The 17,389-nt window shown below is 45.5% G+C and overlaps 1 protein-coding gene across 1 annotated transcript in view; it reads left to right on the top strand.

Moving 5' to 3' along the window:
• Nucleotides 1-15,316, top strand: part of TG (thyroglobulin) — a 213,670-nt gene extending 198,354 nt beyond the window's left edge. The window contains exons 46-48 of the mRNA XM_059723466.1: nucleotides 10,534-10,674; nucleotides 11,435-11,625; nucleotides 14,939-15,316. Coding sequence (XP_059579449.1) covers nucleotides 10,534-10,674; nucleotides 11,435-11,625; nucleotides 14,939-15,060 — 454 coding nt within the window. The 3' untranslated portion in view covers nucleotides 15,061-15,316. The remainder of the gene's footprint in view (nucleotides 1-10,533; nucleotides 10,675-11,434; nucleotides 11,626-14,938) is intronic.
• The last annotated feature ends 2,073 nt before the right edge of the window (nucleotides 15,317-17,389 follow it).

Here is a 17,389-nt window from a genome sequence, read left to right as displayed (position 1 = left end):
GTTGTGGGAGACTCCCTCCTGAGGGGGACTGAGGGGGCAATCTGCCACCCCGACCCCTTAGCCCAGCAAGTCTGCTGCTTCCCAGGGGCCCGCATCCGGGACATTGCGGAGAGGATCCCCAAGCTCCTCCAACCCACAGACCACTATCCCATGCTCCTTATTCATGTGGGCACCAATGACACGGCTCGGAGCACTCCCAGCCAGGTCATGAGGCGCTACAGGGATTTGGGAGCGGGGCTTAAGGGTCTGGGGGCACAGGTGGTGTTCTCGTCGATCCTCCCAGTCTCAGGCTATGGGCTGAGAAGGGACAGGAGGGTCTATGTGGTCAACCAAAGACTGCGGCGCTGGTGTCATCAGGAAGGCTTTGGCTTTCATGACCACAGCCCGCTCTTTGGCGAGAGAGGCAGCGAGCTGCTGGGAAGAGATGGCCTCCACCTCTCTCCCCTAGGGAGGAGGCTCTTCTCAGCCAGACTGGCTGACCTGCTCCACCAGGCTTTAAACTAAGCCCGCTGGGGGACGGGGGGACTACCGCCACTGCTGGCCCGCTGAGCAATCCTTGCAAAGCCAGCGGATCACGGCACTTAAGGGAGCCCACCCCAGCCCCAGCCCTGGTAAAACCTGTGGGCAAGGAAGGAGCCCCCCAGGGGGCACTTGCCTGCCTGTACACTAATGCTGGGAGCTTGGGGAATAAGCAGGAGGAGCTCATCCTCCTGCTCAATGCAAACAATTACGATGTCATAGGGATAACGGAGACCTGGTGGGACTCCACCCATGACTGGACCACGGGGATAGATGGCTATACCCTGTACAGGAGGGATCGTGTAGAGAAAAGGGGCGGGGGTGTAGCTCTCTATGTTAAGGAAAGCTACGCATCCCTGCAAGCCGATATTGGCGACCAGGGTGGACGGCTGGAGACCCTCTGGGTTAAAATCCGTGGGGAACACGGCACAGGGGACACAATGGTGGGAGTCTATTACAGACCTCCCACCCAAAGTCCTGAGCTAGACCAGGAGTTTGCCCAGGAACTGGCTGAGGCAGCTTGCTCCAGGACCATGGTTGTCATGGGTGACTTCAATTACCCAGACATCTCGTGGGAGGATCGCTCAGCAAAATCTGAGCGGTCGCAGAGCTTCCTCTCGTGCGTGGATGACCTCTACCTGACTCAAGAAGTCTATGGGCCAACGAGAGGCAAAGCGCTGCTCGACCTGGCGCTGGCTACTGGGGAGGACCTAGTCGGCGACCTAGTGATCGATGGGAAGCTGGGTGACAGCGACCACGAGCTGATCACCTTCACCATCCGCCGAAAAGCTGGCAAGTCAGTCAGCAACACGTAAGTCCTTGACTTCAGGAAAGCCGACTTTGAGACAAGCTCAGGAGGCTTGTCAGTGAGGCCCTAAGGGACTGTGACCACAGGGAGAGGGGAGTTCAAGAAGAGTGGTTGCTCCTCAAGGGAGCGATCCTCAATGCACAAACTAAGTCTATTCCATCTCGGAGGAAAGGCAGCAAGAGGGCACAGCAGCCCCCCTGGCTCTCCAGGGACCTAGCAGACCTCCTGAGGCTAAAAAGAAAGGCCTACAAAGGATGGAGGATGGGAGTCACCTCCAAGGAGGATTATTCTGCACTGGTCCGGTCCTGTAGGGAGCAGACCAGGAAAGCCAAGGCTGCAACTGAACTCCAGCTAGCTTTGAGCATCTGGAGTTCAGATAAAAAGTCCTTTTTCAGATATGTGGGGAGCCGGAGGAAAAGCAGGGGCAACGTTGGACCCCTGCTGAACCAGATGGGGCAACTGACAAATGACGCCCAGGAAAAAGCCAACCTATTAAATAGGTACTTTGCGTCGGTCTTTCATCAGCCCCATGGGACGCCCATGCCCGCTACTGGGCCGGGAAGTCTGGGTGAGGGTGATCCCCTGCCCTCCATTAATGCTGACTTCGTGAAGGAACATCTTGAGAAGCTGGATACCTTCAAGTCAGCCGGCCCTGACAATCTTCACCCCAGGGTACTCAAGGAGCTGGCGAGCATCATAGCCCAGCCTCTAGCACGGATCTTTGAAAACTCTTGGCGCTCTGGTGTAGTGCCCGAAGACTGGAAGAAGGCCAATGTGGTGCCTATCTTCAAGAAAGGGAGGAAAGTGGATCCGGCTAACTATAGGCCCATCAGCCTGACTTCTATCCCGGGGAAGATCTTAGAAAAGTTTATTAAGGAGGCCATCCTTAATGGACTGGCCAACGCCAACATCTTAAGGGATAGCCAGCACGGGTTTGTTGCGGGTAGGTCTTGCTTGACCAATCTCATTTCCTTCTACAACCAGGTGACCTATCACCTGGACAAGGGAGAAGAGATTGATGTCATATATCTTGACTTCAAAAAAGCCTTCGATCTGGTGTCCCATGATCGTCTCTTGGAGAAACTGGCCAATTGTCGCCTTGGGTCCTCCATGATCCACTGGCTGGAAAATTGGCTCCGGGGTCAGACCCAGAGGGTAGTAATTGATGGAAGTCACTCATCGTGGTGTCCGGTGACCAGTGGGGTCCCCCAGGGCTCTGTCCTTGGACCCATACTGTTCAACATCTTCATTAATGATGTGGACACTGGAGTCAGAAGCGGACTGGCCAAGTTCGCCGATGACACCAAACTTTGGGGCAAAGCATCCACACCAGAAGACAGGTGGATGATCCAGTCTGACCTGGACAGGCTCAGCAAGTGGGCGGATGAGAATCTGATGGTGTTCAACGCCGATAAATGCAAGGTTCTCCACCTTGGGGGAAAAAAAACCTGCAGCATCCTTATAGGCTCGGCAGTGCTATGTTGGCTAGCACTATGGAAGAAAGAGACTTGGGGGTCATCATTGACCACAAGATGAACATGAGCCTGCAATGCGATGCTGCGGCTAGTAAAGCGACCAAAACGCTGGCTTGCATCCATAGATGCTTCTCAAGCAAATCCCGGGACGTCATTCTCCCCCTGTACTCGGCCTTAGTGAGGCCGCAGCTGGAGTACTGCGTCCGGTTTTGGGCTCCACAATTCAAAAAGGATGTGGAGAAGCTTGAGAGAGTCCAGAGAAGAGCCACGCGCATGATCAGAGGTCAGGGAAGCAGACCCTACGATGACAGGCTGAGAGCCCTAGGGCTCTTTAGCCTGGAAAAGCGCAGGCTCAGGGGTGATCTGGTGGCCACGTACAAGTTTATCAGGGGTGACCACCAGTATCTGGGGGAACGTTTGTTCACCAGAGCACCCCAAGGGATGACGAGGTTGAATGGTCACAAACTACTACAAGATCGTTTCAGGCTGGACATAAGGAAGAATTTCTTTACTGTCTGAGCCCCCAAGGTCTGGAACAGCCTGCCACCGGAGGTTGTTCAAGTGCCTTCATTGAACACCTTCAAGATGAAACTGGATGCTTATCTTGCTGGGATCCTATGACCCCAGCTGACTTCCTGCCCTTTGGGCGTGGGGCTGGACTCGATGATCTTCCGAGGTCCCTTTCAGCCCTAATGTCTATGAAATCTATGAATCTATGGACCTAAAACACTCAAGCTTTTCAGTGAGTTATTTTCCTGACGTCAAATCTGGCTTTGCCCCCTCTGATTTGTGCATCACTTGTTGCATCTAGCCCGTGACCAATATGTCTGGCTTCTTGAAGGATACTCTCTCGGTCAGTGGTGGCCAGCCTTTTTGGCAAGCATGCCACAAATTAGGACCTCCCTTTTCCCCTGAGTCCCACCTTCCCCCGAGTCCCACCCCCACAAGGGGTGTATCAAGTTTGTGCCCTGGGACACAGGGATGGAGGCAGGGAGGCTCAAGCCTACAGCTGTAGGGAGCATGGGCAGAGCAGTTGCAAAAGGAAATTTTAACCCTTCCCTAGCCCAGCAATTGTCACATTTTTATGTGGCAAGTGGAGCTCTGAAGTCCTGAATTTGGTGGTAGATGCAGAACCAGAGAAGATTTAACCCAGGCATGGCAGTGACACCTCCTTTAGCAGCAAGATCTTGCCCTTTTTTGCTCCACTTGAGAGCTGCACTCCCTGCTTCCATTCCAGCACCTCCTTTTACCAAGCGTCACGCAACAGCTGCCCATGTCACTTGGCACAGGTTGGCCACCCCTGCTCTAGTAGACCTGCATGTTATTAGATCGAACACTAACATTTTGTGATGAAATTCCACGGCCTGCATTAAGTGGGATTTCAGACTAGTCGATCACAGTGGTTGTATCTGGTATTAAAATCTAAGAATCTTTTGGATGAACACAAACGTTGAGATGCTTTGTTTGGCCCATGTCCCCGTGACTTGGGATCTATTCTGCTCCATTGGCACAGCTGTAGTATACAGTTAAACATCTTCTATATTGAGAATAAATAGCATGCAGGGAGTGACCTGTATGGAAAATACACAAAAAGCTCCAGGATATAATTGCAAGTCATTTGGGCCCTTTTGATTCAAAAGTGGATTCAATCTGGCAGCCTTATACCAAGAGGAATAGTCAGCCCTGTAAGTTTTTTCCATATGTTCTGATTTTCCTTAAAGAAGACAACTGGGAGAAACACACTTCTCGCTTTCCCATTCTGCCATTAGTCTAGAAGTTTTATATAGTGTAAGATGCAGTGAACCACTTGGTATCCCCAGAGTCAGTGAAGTCATATCAAGCCTTAATTTGGCACAGTAGGTTGCTATAAATATCTAGCCATTTCTTTGATTTTGATGGTAGCCAAACAGCATCATCTTTCAAGGTTGCTTGGGTTTATATTTTGCTAGAATTCACACCGAGTCCAAGTAAAATCCTTGAAGTGCTGAGAGATTGCTCCCCTTCTGTCAGATTGGTTGAGACTGTCACTGCCAAAAGGACATTATTGGACACCGATTCCCACTCTATAAATCTGCCAGTATTAATGCGAGGGGAACGTAGAAGTCTGCACAAACAACCTAATGTATCATTTCCAGCATTTCTTGAAAAAACAGAATTGTGAGTTCATTCATTTTGAGCCAGTTTTCAAAGGGGCCACAAGAGCACGTCTGCATGTGGTCCTTTAAGTGTGCGAGGAATCTGTAATCTTATTCTTCAGCAGTGTAAGTGCTTTGAAATCTGGGCTCCACTGAAGTCAGTGGGGTGTTTTGTCATTGATTTCACCCAAGTTGTTCAGTCTAAGCAATCCAAAAATGTCACCTGCCCACCAAGAGCAAAGCATGGCACACACGAGATTTCCCCCCCCCCCGCCCCCCTCCAGTTCCATAAGCATGGCCAAGCCTTCTGCGAAATGCCAATGAAGATCTTGAGCATGAGACTGAGGACCAAAAACTCTCTGAACTGTGATCCCAGCTCATATGCTGCTCTCTCCATGGTTAAAGCACAGCTCTGTTCTAAAAACAGACTTTTTAAAAATGATGCTTTCTTATCCCACAAATCTACCCGCATCCAGATCTGATAATATAAGTGACTAACATAAGTGTAAGTACTTCTGCATCATTTCTGGAAGCTGCATGTGGCTAACGCAGCTAAGCATGTCCTCATGAAGACTGTTCAGTACGTTCCCATTGTAAAAGTCCAGTTGTATGTGTGCAAATCAGCTGAAGGAACTAGGTTTGTACAAAAGGGTCTGAACAAAGACTTTGCTCAACAAAACTTTATTAAGAGTAATGATGCAGAGAAAAAAGGTCCCAATTTAACTCTCATATATCAGGCTGAAATAGCAGGGCTGGCATTAAGGTCTTTTAGCTACTTGTCTATCCACATCTTCCTAGGCAGACAGGAAGACCGTGAACATCAGTATGTGCATAGCTCTGGCTTGGCACCAGGCAATATACCAGGAGATTTTTCAACATTTGTAGCCAAAGCCAGGGCAAGACTGAAGATGGTTTGAAATCCAAGCTTTCCCCATTCAGCTGCTCTTCTCTACTTGCTCCAAGCATGTCATTGGTTTGTCTCAATATTTTTGATCTCTCTCCCTAGCTCCTCTCCTTCCTCCTCTCTCTCTCTCTCACAAAAAATAGCAAGGTTCAAATCAATATAGCTTGGGAAAGAGAACATTTATTCTGTAAAATATACTCAATGCAGTATTAGATAATCTGGCCAAAGCTATTTATACAGATAAAGATGGAATGAATTTTGCAGAGAGGATATCATGCAAATTCTGTCTGCATATTGTCTGAGCAATAGCACTCTTTTTTTTTCCAGGTTTAAATCCCTGTTTATATGATCCTGTTGTCTAGTTATCAATAAGAATTGAATATCATGAGAAGAAATGGAAACAGGTAGCTAGACATGTCTTTTCTGTTCTAAGTCATGTAGCATAGAAGAGTCTATTCTGTTAATAGTTATCACTGCTTTGCAAAGACAATGATATCAGTAATCCAATACAGCTAAAAAAAAAAGACCTTTTGCCAAATAAATATCCTTTTAGCATGTTCAGTAAAGACCAAGACCCAGGTTTCCATCAGCTGAGTGCTGCCTTGGTTTGTCAGTAGTTCTTTCTTAAGAATGATCCCCATCTTGTTATTTTAGAGATTTGAAAAGTAGTTTACAATGTAATGCCTTTGACTTAGGACATTAGCCTATCTTTATCTGACAGACTTAAAAAAAAAAAAAAAGAAATCCCAAAAATGCATGAAACCAACCAAAAATACATGACAATGTGACTCAGAATGCCATGAAATTAGCTCAGATTGTCAGACATGGAGTTTAAGGACTATTTTTTTAGAGAGGAAAACAGAAGAAGAGTTCCAGGTTAGAGTCCACCATTATTCATCTATAATGAAAACTGTTGCAATCCTAAAATGAATTTCCAGGGGGAAATGATGAACTAGAAATAGAACAAAGGTACGGTTCCAAATCAGCTGCCTGTTTACTAGGGGATATGAGATAGGAGGAGCCAGAACGTGAAACCCCTTCAATAGCAGTTGTAAATCCTATTTATTGTCTTCTTATTTATTATCTTCATGGCAGGGTGGCACCTTAGAGACCCACTCAGTCAGAGGGGAATAAATTATTGTCGGTGACATTCTTGTTCATCAGATCTTAAAGATGATCTGTTGGATTACACGCTCCTGTTTTTGAAAGCATTGCATGTTGCTGGCAGGAACAAAGCAATTGCATTTTGTGACAAACTGCTGTTTTAACTCCTTTTTTTATTCTCAGGGCCCAGGACTCAGGGCATCTCCTTGGGATGTCAGACCCAGGTTCAGATCCCTGCTGTGCCTGATTGGGAGTTGAGATTTCAACAGGGCTCACTCCCATCCCAAGTCTACAGCATAGGCGCTGAGCTGTTGAGCTAGCCTCTTGTTCTGTCCTCTTGGAGCTGTTCTACTTTCTATAATTAAAAAAAAAAGCCCAATGTATGTTGGTGCAGAGAGAGCACATCTACATCTATGACCTGGGCTATGTGTAGATGAAACAAGAGGCGTGTGTGCATGACACTTTAAAGCAGGCTAAATGCTTTTGTACTGCTTTAATGGTGTTGGTGTTTGCAGTGGAGTATTGCACATTAATTCCAGCCGCTGTAGCAAATTTGGTGGCATAATGCGCCTTAAATGACTTGGGGTGCAGCAAATTAAAACTCCTTGGAGGAGTTTTATTTTGTTGCCCTACCAGCTGTGAAGCGAAGCACCGGGCTCTGTACGGCTTAGGAGCTCTGCAGGAAGACTTGCAGGCAGCCTGGCAGCAACCCGGGAAGGCAGGCTCCACTCAAGAGAGGGAAAAAAAAGCATTGAGCCTGATATTTTTTTTTTTCCCCTGGAGCCTGCCTGCCTGCAACCCATAGCTGGAGGAGGGGAAGAGTAGCTCTGGGTCTCCCCATGTGTCTGTGTTAACCGGAGGCAGAAATGGCTGGGGGCAGGGTGGCTCCTTCAGTGTCTTCTCCCAGCCAGCAAGGAACATGATTGGAGTGGGGAGCAGGAGCAGGAAGGGGCAGCCCATCCCCTGCTACTGCTGTCCCCTGCCGAGTCTGGCACTTGTGCAGTAGTGACCCACAGCTGGAGCGGGGCAGGAGCAGCTCTGAGGGTACCTCTGTTCCCGAGTCAGCTGGGGATGGTGGTAGCAGAAAGAGGGTGCAACTACACTGCCATGTCCCACCTCCCCCCTCAATCCACTTCTGGAGCCAGATGGACCTTTGATCTGACCCAGGATAGCACTGATGTTCTGAGACAGGGGGAGTGTCGGACGCTTTCCTGGAAGAGCGAAAACATTTATTGCAATAAAGCTATAAATGACTTATTACAGTCGCTCATCTCTGCACTTGTCAGAATCCCACTTCCCCCATGCAATAAAGGGAGGAATGGCTGCTCTTGGTCCTTAAGACGGCTGGTCTCCTCTCTGGTCAGAGCCCCTGTGGGCGGCACGCTGTCCTCACACTCCAGCTGCCCTGTCCTGAGATACAACACCAGTGAGTGTCAGAGCAAAATCAAGAGAGATTTTTTTTCTCCAGCTTTACTGCTGATCTGTGCCACGGACAGATCCAGACAACCTTTGTCCTAGTCTTTTGTTCACCATCCTCTTACTACTGAACCCCAGGCCAGAGTGCAGAATTGTCAGCCAGAAACAAGGGTCAGAAGTGGCCTCACAATGGTGCAGTTAACATCATTACAAATAAATATAATCCTATTTGGATCTTGGTTTAAGAACTTACTACTTCTGGGATGTGAATTATAATGACGTCTGTCTGTCTGCCTCATTGCTGAGGATACAGGCTACGCTAATAGCCCAGCTGTTTTGGTGTTTTAGTTAAATTCACCTTAACAGAACTCCTTTAAAATGAATTATTTTGCCCCTTCCCACATCTTTGCTAATTTGATGGCATCAGTTATACCCCAAAATGAGCCTTTTTCTTAAATGCAGCAAACAGCTCCCTTCACTGCCTCCTACTTCTCTTGCAGTGCTCATGCCAAACATTGCTGTAATGTATAGGGCCAAGCAAATTATTTTTGAAGCAGAATTATTAAACTCTGATCTTGCTTAATCCCTGTGTAAACATTTGAGGCAGAAAAATATGCTTTAATCTAGTTTCAGTTCTACGTTGTTTTGCAGAATAATCTGTAAATAATTCAGTTTCCAGATGCTAAGTGTTATTGAGGTTTTATGATAGGACTAAAGCAAATCAGACAAAGATGTATTTCATTTAGCAGGGTGTGTGTTTGTTTTTTAAATGGAGGCTTTGGGAAAAGAGTGTGGCACCACTGCTGCTAAAATATAGAGGAGCCATCTTCTATTCAGTCCACCTGCCTGCGGTATTTTGAAATATAAGCTTTGTTCCATCAGAAGCAGCAGCTGGCACTCATCAATGCCACGTTATTTTATGTCCATAGCTAAAGTAGTTTCAGTGGTGCCGCCTTTAAACAACCTTTTGCAGCCGGGAAAGGACAAGCATAGAATAGTGCAGTTCCAGTAATGGAAAAGCAGTGCTCTACGCTTGTCCTTTCACAGCATCTGATGCAGCATCTGTCCTTTAATCAGCTTATGCTCTCTGTATGTGGTAGATAGTTTATAAAGTGCAAGTCGACCCTGCCTTCTGCCTGGCTTCAGACTAACACAGATAACTACTGTACCTCATTATTTTTTATGACAGGCTTAAAAAAATCCCATTATTTCTCCCTGGCCTTTTGCTGCTGCCCACCTTGACATTGCCCAAGGTGGGAGAGATGTTGGACAAACTTTCCAGCATCTAGTGCCCTTCATCAGGTCCTGGCTGGATCTCTGGTGCACTAAAATCCATATCCCACCATGTTCTTCAAGTATGGGATCATCTTGCCTGCCTAGATTTCTCTTTCCAAACTCCTGAAGCACTTCATGTTGCATTCATGACTCGTACATCTTCAGGCGTCTAAGTCTGATGTATGATGCTCTCTCCCATGTATTTTCATCAGACCATCACACTAAATTCAAGGAGAATTCCACTCCAGAGACCAAACTTTGGTATCACCAAGGAAACTAGAATGAAACTATGCCTGCAAGAAACCTGCAAAAACAAACAGACAAAAAAAACACTTCCTACAATGCGCCTCTTGGATTTCAGAGTCTATTGGGAGAAGAGAATCCTGATCCCAGCAAAGTCAGCTGGCAAAACTATTGACTTTAGATACGGCCACAATTTCATTTCAGGCTTCTAAAATAAACCAGGATCATTCTGTTGTTGTGCTGCCCCAATCTCCATCACCTTCCTCTTTGCATTTTGTTTTGGTAACACGGTAGTTCAGACCTCATTGAACGTTTAGGCATAAACCAAAAAGATTTTTTCCTACTTCTCTTGTGTGTAACTTCAATTCAGTAGATTTATACCTCCTTCTTCCATTGTTCCCTCTTGTAGGAAATGCCTACAGGTCCCTCACTGCACATATTGCACATTCTTGCTTCCGGCTCTTCTTCTTTTAGGTATGGCCTCGTATTAAGAAGCATTGAGCCCTGCAGCTCCCATGATTCTAGCTATTGTTTAAAATAATTTGAAACTTAAATGCTTTATTTAAAACATTCACTATAGCCCTCCTCCCTTCAAAGCAAGGAAATGCATGGGGAGGCTTCATTATTATTATTATTATTATGTGTATTTTTCAGTTCAAGCCTGGAGCTCCTACCCGATGTTCAGTATGGATTTGGGCTGCCATTTTACCCCCAGTATGAAGGACAATTTACTCTGGAAGAAAAAAGCCTTTCCTTAAAAATAATGGAGTATATAGCCAACTTTGTGAAATCTGGGTAAGTTACTTTAATTATATTATAATTTAATTATATTCAATTTTGAGGATTGAGAGGTATATCATAAAAAGCCAAGTTAAGGCAGAAGATGCCTTTATTCGAGTAATCCCTGTCCACCTAGGCAAGGCTTTGACCATTTGTGTTTGAAGGATGCGGCCAAATTTTCAAACCTAAAATTCTGGCACATACAAATTCCATTGAAAAGAAAAAAAGGAGCTCCAGCTGTCATGACATAGTTTATAGAGCTTTATTTAGGTAACTGTGTCTGAACATTGTGATCTCAAGTTCTTGTTCAGAAGAATGGGAAAACCACAGGCAGATGTGGGATAACCTTTACTACACTGCCTGGCAAATAACCCTCGACGCTAGTCTAATGAATTATGTCCATGTATAATGGCTAGCGCTAGATCCAAATGAGGGCGTCCACTTGGAAACTATAGCTTTATATGTCCAAAGGTTGTTTTGAGTCTTAACTCCTGCTGAGGTGGCTGACAAGCGTGCTAGCTCTGATGGTATTTGTGTGATGAGTGCCTAGCCATTAGGAACTGAACACAGGCCAACAAACCATTGTCAGAAGATAATGGTTACAATTTCTATCAGTCTGGGATGAATTTGAACTAGAGAACCAGAAGTGAAAAGTACTATTTCTGCATTCCCTAGAGCCGCCAGCCAATTCTCTTCCTTCCCAATGACGTTTAATAAGCCAATAATGTTTCATGCCATTGTTTTGTTACAATCGTTTCTGTTTCTTTTTCTTCAGAGATCCAAATTACCCTCATAGCTTCTCAAGTAAACTCACAAGGTCTGTGTCCATATGGCCCATGTTCCTGCCACATGCTAACAGCGATAACTACAAGGAGTTCACTGTCTCCTTACCGAACCGCAAAGGATTGAAAAAAGCAGAATGTTCCTTCTGGTCCGATTATATTGAAACACTCAAAGAATCTACAGGTAAGCAGACAATATTTTGTCATTTTGTAAGAGACAAAGTGTCATCATAAAGTCTTCCCAGTCATGTCAAACCTTAACACCACGACAACAGCAGTCTTGCTGCACAAATTGCTGCCTGCCCCCATAAGAAGAAAAAACTCTGCCCAGATTAGTTGTGGAAAACATAGCCCCAGATTAGTTATGGAAAACATAGCCCTCCATATGACTGCTCTTTAGTTAGTCTATAAGGTGCATCTCTACCTTGCCTTCTGCTATTTTCAGTCATAAGGTGGATGTTGTCTAAAGACAAAGGCTCATCATACCTGATTATGCAATACTGCCACTTTTAACTAATGAGAAGTGCTCAGACACTGAAGTGTGGATAACCCAATAGGTTGTGAGTGCATAGGTAAACTGTAGAGGCAGAAGCATAGATGCAGGAACCTTTCTCTTCAGTAAGGTTGCAACAAGACTGCTTAGCATGTAGTTCTCAGAACATGTACACTTCCTTCTTGTGCTCCCAAGTACAAATTGTATGCATAGTAGCATCCTTTGTGGCTGGGCAGGCACCCTGTAAGTCTTCATGTTTTCATGCAAGAGCATAAAAGCCAGAGCAGCTGTGACCTTGTCCCTCCTATCACTCATGTCTGTGCAAACAAAAATGGTACGCATTACAATGATGATCCTCTGACTCATTATTTGGGTGACCAAATCCTTCCTTTGTTAACTAATTTGGTAGCATTAAAGTGATGTTGTAGCCATATATTCCAGGAATTATGACACTGGCAAAGATTTTTTAGGGTGATATTCTTTATTGGACCAACTGCATAGTTAGGATAGAGTTTTTCCACCTCCTGGTTCTGTCTATGCTACAATTCTCTGAGCTTGAAGAAATAGTCCTATACATGACCTATCCTAAAAGTCTTGTACTGGCCAAGACATTTAACCAGGATTCATGATCTTAACACTATTTTTAAAAGCATCTGATTGAATATGGACCATCTCTCCAATCTATCCAAGTAATTCTGGATTCTAGCTTCCAGAATCAAACCTCCAGGATATAGGATTATATGAAACAATTTATCTGCTTGTATTTAAAATTATGGGCAGATAGATGTAATAATCAAGAGACATTACATTGCTGTAGCAACAAGCTACTGTGCTGTAGCTCCTTGCTATGGTGGCATAACATTGCCAGGCATGAAGTGTGACACCAATGCTACTGTGCAGTAGCAATGCGCTACTGCGCAGTAGGTCATTGCTACTGCGTGGTAGCAGCTAACAATAGCCATGTGGCAACGGGACTGCACGGTAGCTTGCCTAAGCAAGTACTAAATGACTGTGTAGTAACAAATGCACAGTCTGCTGCATGTGTAGACATGCCCATTGATTAGCAAACTATGTATGGAGGGGACAGTTGAGTTAGGATTAGGCAGGCCATAATGTTTAAAAAGTTTTGGGTTTGACCAAACTTTCCCAGGACTGATTTTCATTGTAAACCTAGAGGCAGCTTTGATGTTTGGGTTCCTGGTTATATGATGTTTGGTGTTCCTCAAAACCAGAAGTGAAACTAGTGGCCATAAAGGAAAAAATTGTGGAATGCTTATGGATATATAGACATCTGTATTGCGCTCTAGGGTGGGCTGCATTGCAGAATACTGAGCTCATCCCCAGAAGCAGGATAGGTGGAATCTTCGAATCATAATACTCAGGACATTGTTCACCTAAACCTTTGAGAGAATTTTCCAGCCACAAAGGAGTCTTAATAAACAACTGCTGGGATCTGGACATAGTTTAGACTCACCTTGGGACTGATTTTGACAATTTTTGTGGTTACTCTCAGTCACTGTCTGCTATTTGGCTTCCCACCTTCATGTTGCACGTGTGCTTTGAAAATCAGGTTCTTAGGGTGAGGCAAGCATGTGGGTTGCTCATATAGACTAAGGGCAGAAATTCAAAAAGCCTGATCCTGAATTGATTCAATATTTGCAGGTTAGTCTAACCTGGCTAGGCTGAACCAGTTTGTAACTGTACAGGCATCCCCTCTCGACTGAGGAAGTTCAGGCACATGCCTGCAGTGGCTTGGGCTAGAAGCTGGGGGATGCTACAGCAGCCCTCTGTTCCCTTCCACAGGGCTGAGCTGAGGAGGGCGTGGCCAGGCCCTAGCAGGGCACTCTGATTAGGGAAGGGTTCTCCCCCACCCCTTCTTGATAACAGAGCATTTATCAGCTCTGTTATCATCATTTAGCACCCCATCAGGAAACAAAGCCTCTCTCATTGGTTCAGCCTCTTCTTAAACAACTTTTTCCAGGGAATGGAGCATTCCAAGGAAGGCCATAACCAGGTACCTGTTAATTAGCTCCAAAAAGCCCTAAGCTGACAATGTCATGTCTGCCTTACACAGACACCTCTCAGCATTAGGTAGCATAATACATGCTGGCTACTGTTCTTGCTGTGGGAGAGAGGAAGGAGGGATCCCTGCTTGAGCAGCGAGTGGTGCTGGGGGTCGAGGGATGGGGCAGGGGAAGCCAGGCAGACCCTGCTGTGCCTGCAAGTCTCTGCTGGAGCTCCAGCCAGGGAGCAGAGGGAAGGGGCCAGCCCTGCTGTGGATCAGAGTGCTCCACCCAGCCCAGAGAGCATGCTGGGATGCTGGGGCAGTCTGATTTAACTTAAACCAGCAAGGAGTCTTGGACAGACATTACATAAACCGGTTTGACCCAAATCAGTTAAGTCTGATACTACATTCAACCAGGTTTATCTCAAACCAGTTTCAGCCATTTTAAGACTGGCTTATGTGCACTGAACATCTGATCTGTTACAGGTTTAAACCAGTTTCTGATCACTTAAACCGGTTTGTGTGTATTGTCTGTCCCTAGCCATATTGGCCTGCCACACAAACATATTCTGGTTAAGCTACATGAAATGTAAACACACAACCAAACCAAGCCCTCCAGTGACCTCTGCTTGGACAGTATCCTGGATGCAAACTCCATCTGTGAAACAAGGTTGCAGACAGTAAGCCACTGACTTGCTGGAAATTAAATTATGCATTCCAGGGACAGTTATTTAAAATATGTTTTTTTAACAGTTATAAAACAGTTATTTAAAAGTAAGTTATTTAAAATATCATTTAGCATTAATTGAGCTGCCATTTCTTTAATGCTACTTGGGGCTACAAAATGAAAATTGGCTGCCTTCAATGTTTACAGATGTATAAAAATGTTCTTGTTAAATTGTCGTTAATAAAGCATCTTGCTCTCAGCCTGCTGTGTTCAAATGCTGCATCAATAAAAATGGTACGTTTATTTTAATTTTTTCTATATTCTGGTTCCAGGCAAAACAGCTAATGGACAGCAATCTACTGAAAGCAGCCTGGGTCAAGAATCAAGTGTAAGGGTTAATTCTCAAGACACACCCAGCCAATCAGGGGAAGACAAAGTGGCTTATAGCAAATAGAATATTATGCTGAAGTGTAGATTGGTTGATCTGTGCAGCTGTGTCACACACACAGGTACAGTTGCTTCCATTATTGTAACATTTTTTTAGCATCTTGAACAAGCTACCAGCAGCCTTCAGCAAACTTCCTCATTCAGTTTAACTTTGCATCCGGCTAAGTAAAATACTCAGAAACAGTCAAGCGCAATAATCTATCGGCTATCCTTTTAGACTAAAATAAACTGTACTTTACACTGTAAGGACATTTCTCAATAAAACTGCAATAAAAAAAAAGACCTGAGTTTGTTGCTTGCAATCATGAAAAAGGCTATGCTGCTGTCATGGCATCCTCTACCTCAGAGACTCTCAACCAGGGTGCCATAGCACCCAGGTGTGTCTTCAGATCCTTTCAAAGGTGCCCCACAATCTTAGCACTGTTAGGTTTACAAGCACGATTCACTAGATAAATCCAGATATTTCCAACAGAAACCCATAGCTGTGGTCTTTCTCAGTTCTTTGCAACAGAAAAATCGTTCTATTCTATTTTTGTTGTCAAGAAAAAGAAAACTAAGAACTGGCATTTTCTTGGAAGTGACTCAAGTTTATCCAGGTGTGATTCACAGATTCGCAGAAGTTTAGGGCTGGAAGGGACCTCGTGAGATCATTGGGTCCAGCCCCCCTGCTCTGGGCAGGAAAGACTGCTGGGGGCAAATAATCTCAGTAAAGTTTTTGTCCAGTCTCCTTTTGAACATCTCCGGGGTAGGTGTCTCAAGCAACAGACTAGGAGCACCACTCAAACAACATACCCACAGGGAGTCTATTCCAGAGTCTGGTCACATGAACCAGGTGCCACGAGTCTAAAAAGGTTGGGACCCATGCTCTACATGAACAGCATTTGCCCTCAACCACTGAGGGGTCTGTGAGCAAAGTTAAACTTTCCTGCCTAGAGGTGTGAACAGACTTAACACTTACACTGGTTAAATGCAGTTAAAATCTCCAGTGTCCAGGTGTGCCAACCAGTTTAGGATGGTTTAAACCTCCTGAACTATTTCAGAAGTATACCTGGATAAGCAAGTGGAGCTTTCCATGACTCGTGCCTGGTTGGACCTCTAGGCATCCCACACTGGACCACTCCTGACCCCCACACCAATACCCACACAATACGTAGGGGGGGTATTATTTGGGGTGGGAGATGGCCACATGAGGGGAGGAGCTGCCTGGAGCCCTGCTTCTGTGTGCCTGGGAGGCTGTCCAAGTTGTCCAGTGCCACCAATGCAATAACACTGACCAGCTCTTTAAGCAGAGAGAGGTAGCAAGCCATGTTCATCTGAAGTCAGGCAGAAGGCAGAGTAGAGATGCACCATATAGACTAACAAAATAAGATACGTAGCAAACACAAGCTTTTGTGAACTTGAGTTCATTTGGTCAAATGCTGTGCAAGGACAGCACGGAGCAGGGTATCATGTGGAGCAAGTGATTTGAATTTAGAAGCCAGGGAAAGAGGAGGTAGAGGAAGGGGGCAGGGGGACAGTGGTGGGAGAAGCAAACAAGCAAAGAACCCATAGGAACAAAGGAGACAAAAAAGCTGATCCAGGTAATAGGGTACGAATCCGTAGTCCCCGTCTAAACCTTACTTAATACATTCCAGTCTGTGGATGATTTCTTGATCTGCAATTTCTGGTTCAAACTGGTTTTTAAAATGTTGAGAAGAGCAATCTTGAGGTCAATGGAGAGTCCAGGGAGGCGGAAATGCTCTGCCACAGGCCTCTGTCTTTTTTGCAGATGATATGTTCATGCATTCTTGCACTGCGAGATTGCCCTGTCTGGCCAATGTAGAGAGCAGACAGACATTATAAGCAGACAAGGGCACATATGATGTTGCTCAAGTCTTAGGTAAATGAACCTCAGACACTGTACTCCTTGTCATTTGGTCTGGTGATTATTTGTTCTGTATTGATTTGAGAGCACAGCAGGCACTTGGGTCCATTGCAAGGCCTGGTGGTTTGATGAGGACAGGAGTTAATCTGTTGCTTGAGAGATGTTGTTTGAGGTTGGGGGGCCTGTCATTGGGATTTGTCCCCAAAGCCTGCTTCAGAATGGTCATCCTTTTTCAGGAGGGGTTGGAGGCCATTAATGATGTGCCTTAAGATGCTCAAGCCGGGAGCTGTAGGTGACAACCAGAGGGATTCTGTTGTCCCTGTCCCAGGGCTGGTACTGTACCAGTTTGGAGCAAGGTCCAATTCTGGCTTTGTTGATTTGAGTGGCTACAGTTTGGGGATATAATTGTAATTTTAGGAATCCTTGCTCCAGATCCTTAAGGTGTTCATCTTAGTTGGTGGGATTGGAGCAG

This window comes from Alligator mississippiensis, chromosome 3 (genome assembly GCF_030867095.1).
Source record: "Alligator mississippiensis isolate rAllMis1 chromosome 3, rAllMis1, whole genome shotgun sequence".
NCBI classification, from domain to species: Eukaryota; Metazoa; Chordata; order Crocodylia; family Alligatoridae; genus Alligator; species Alligator mississippiensis.
This window is presented reverse-complemented; position numbering and strand designations above follow the sequence as displayed.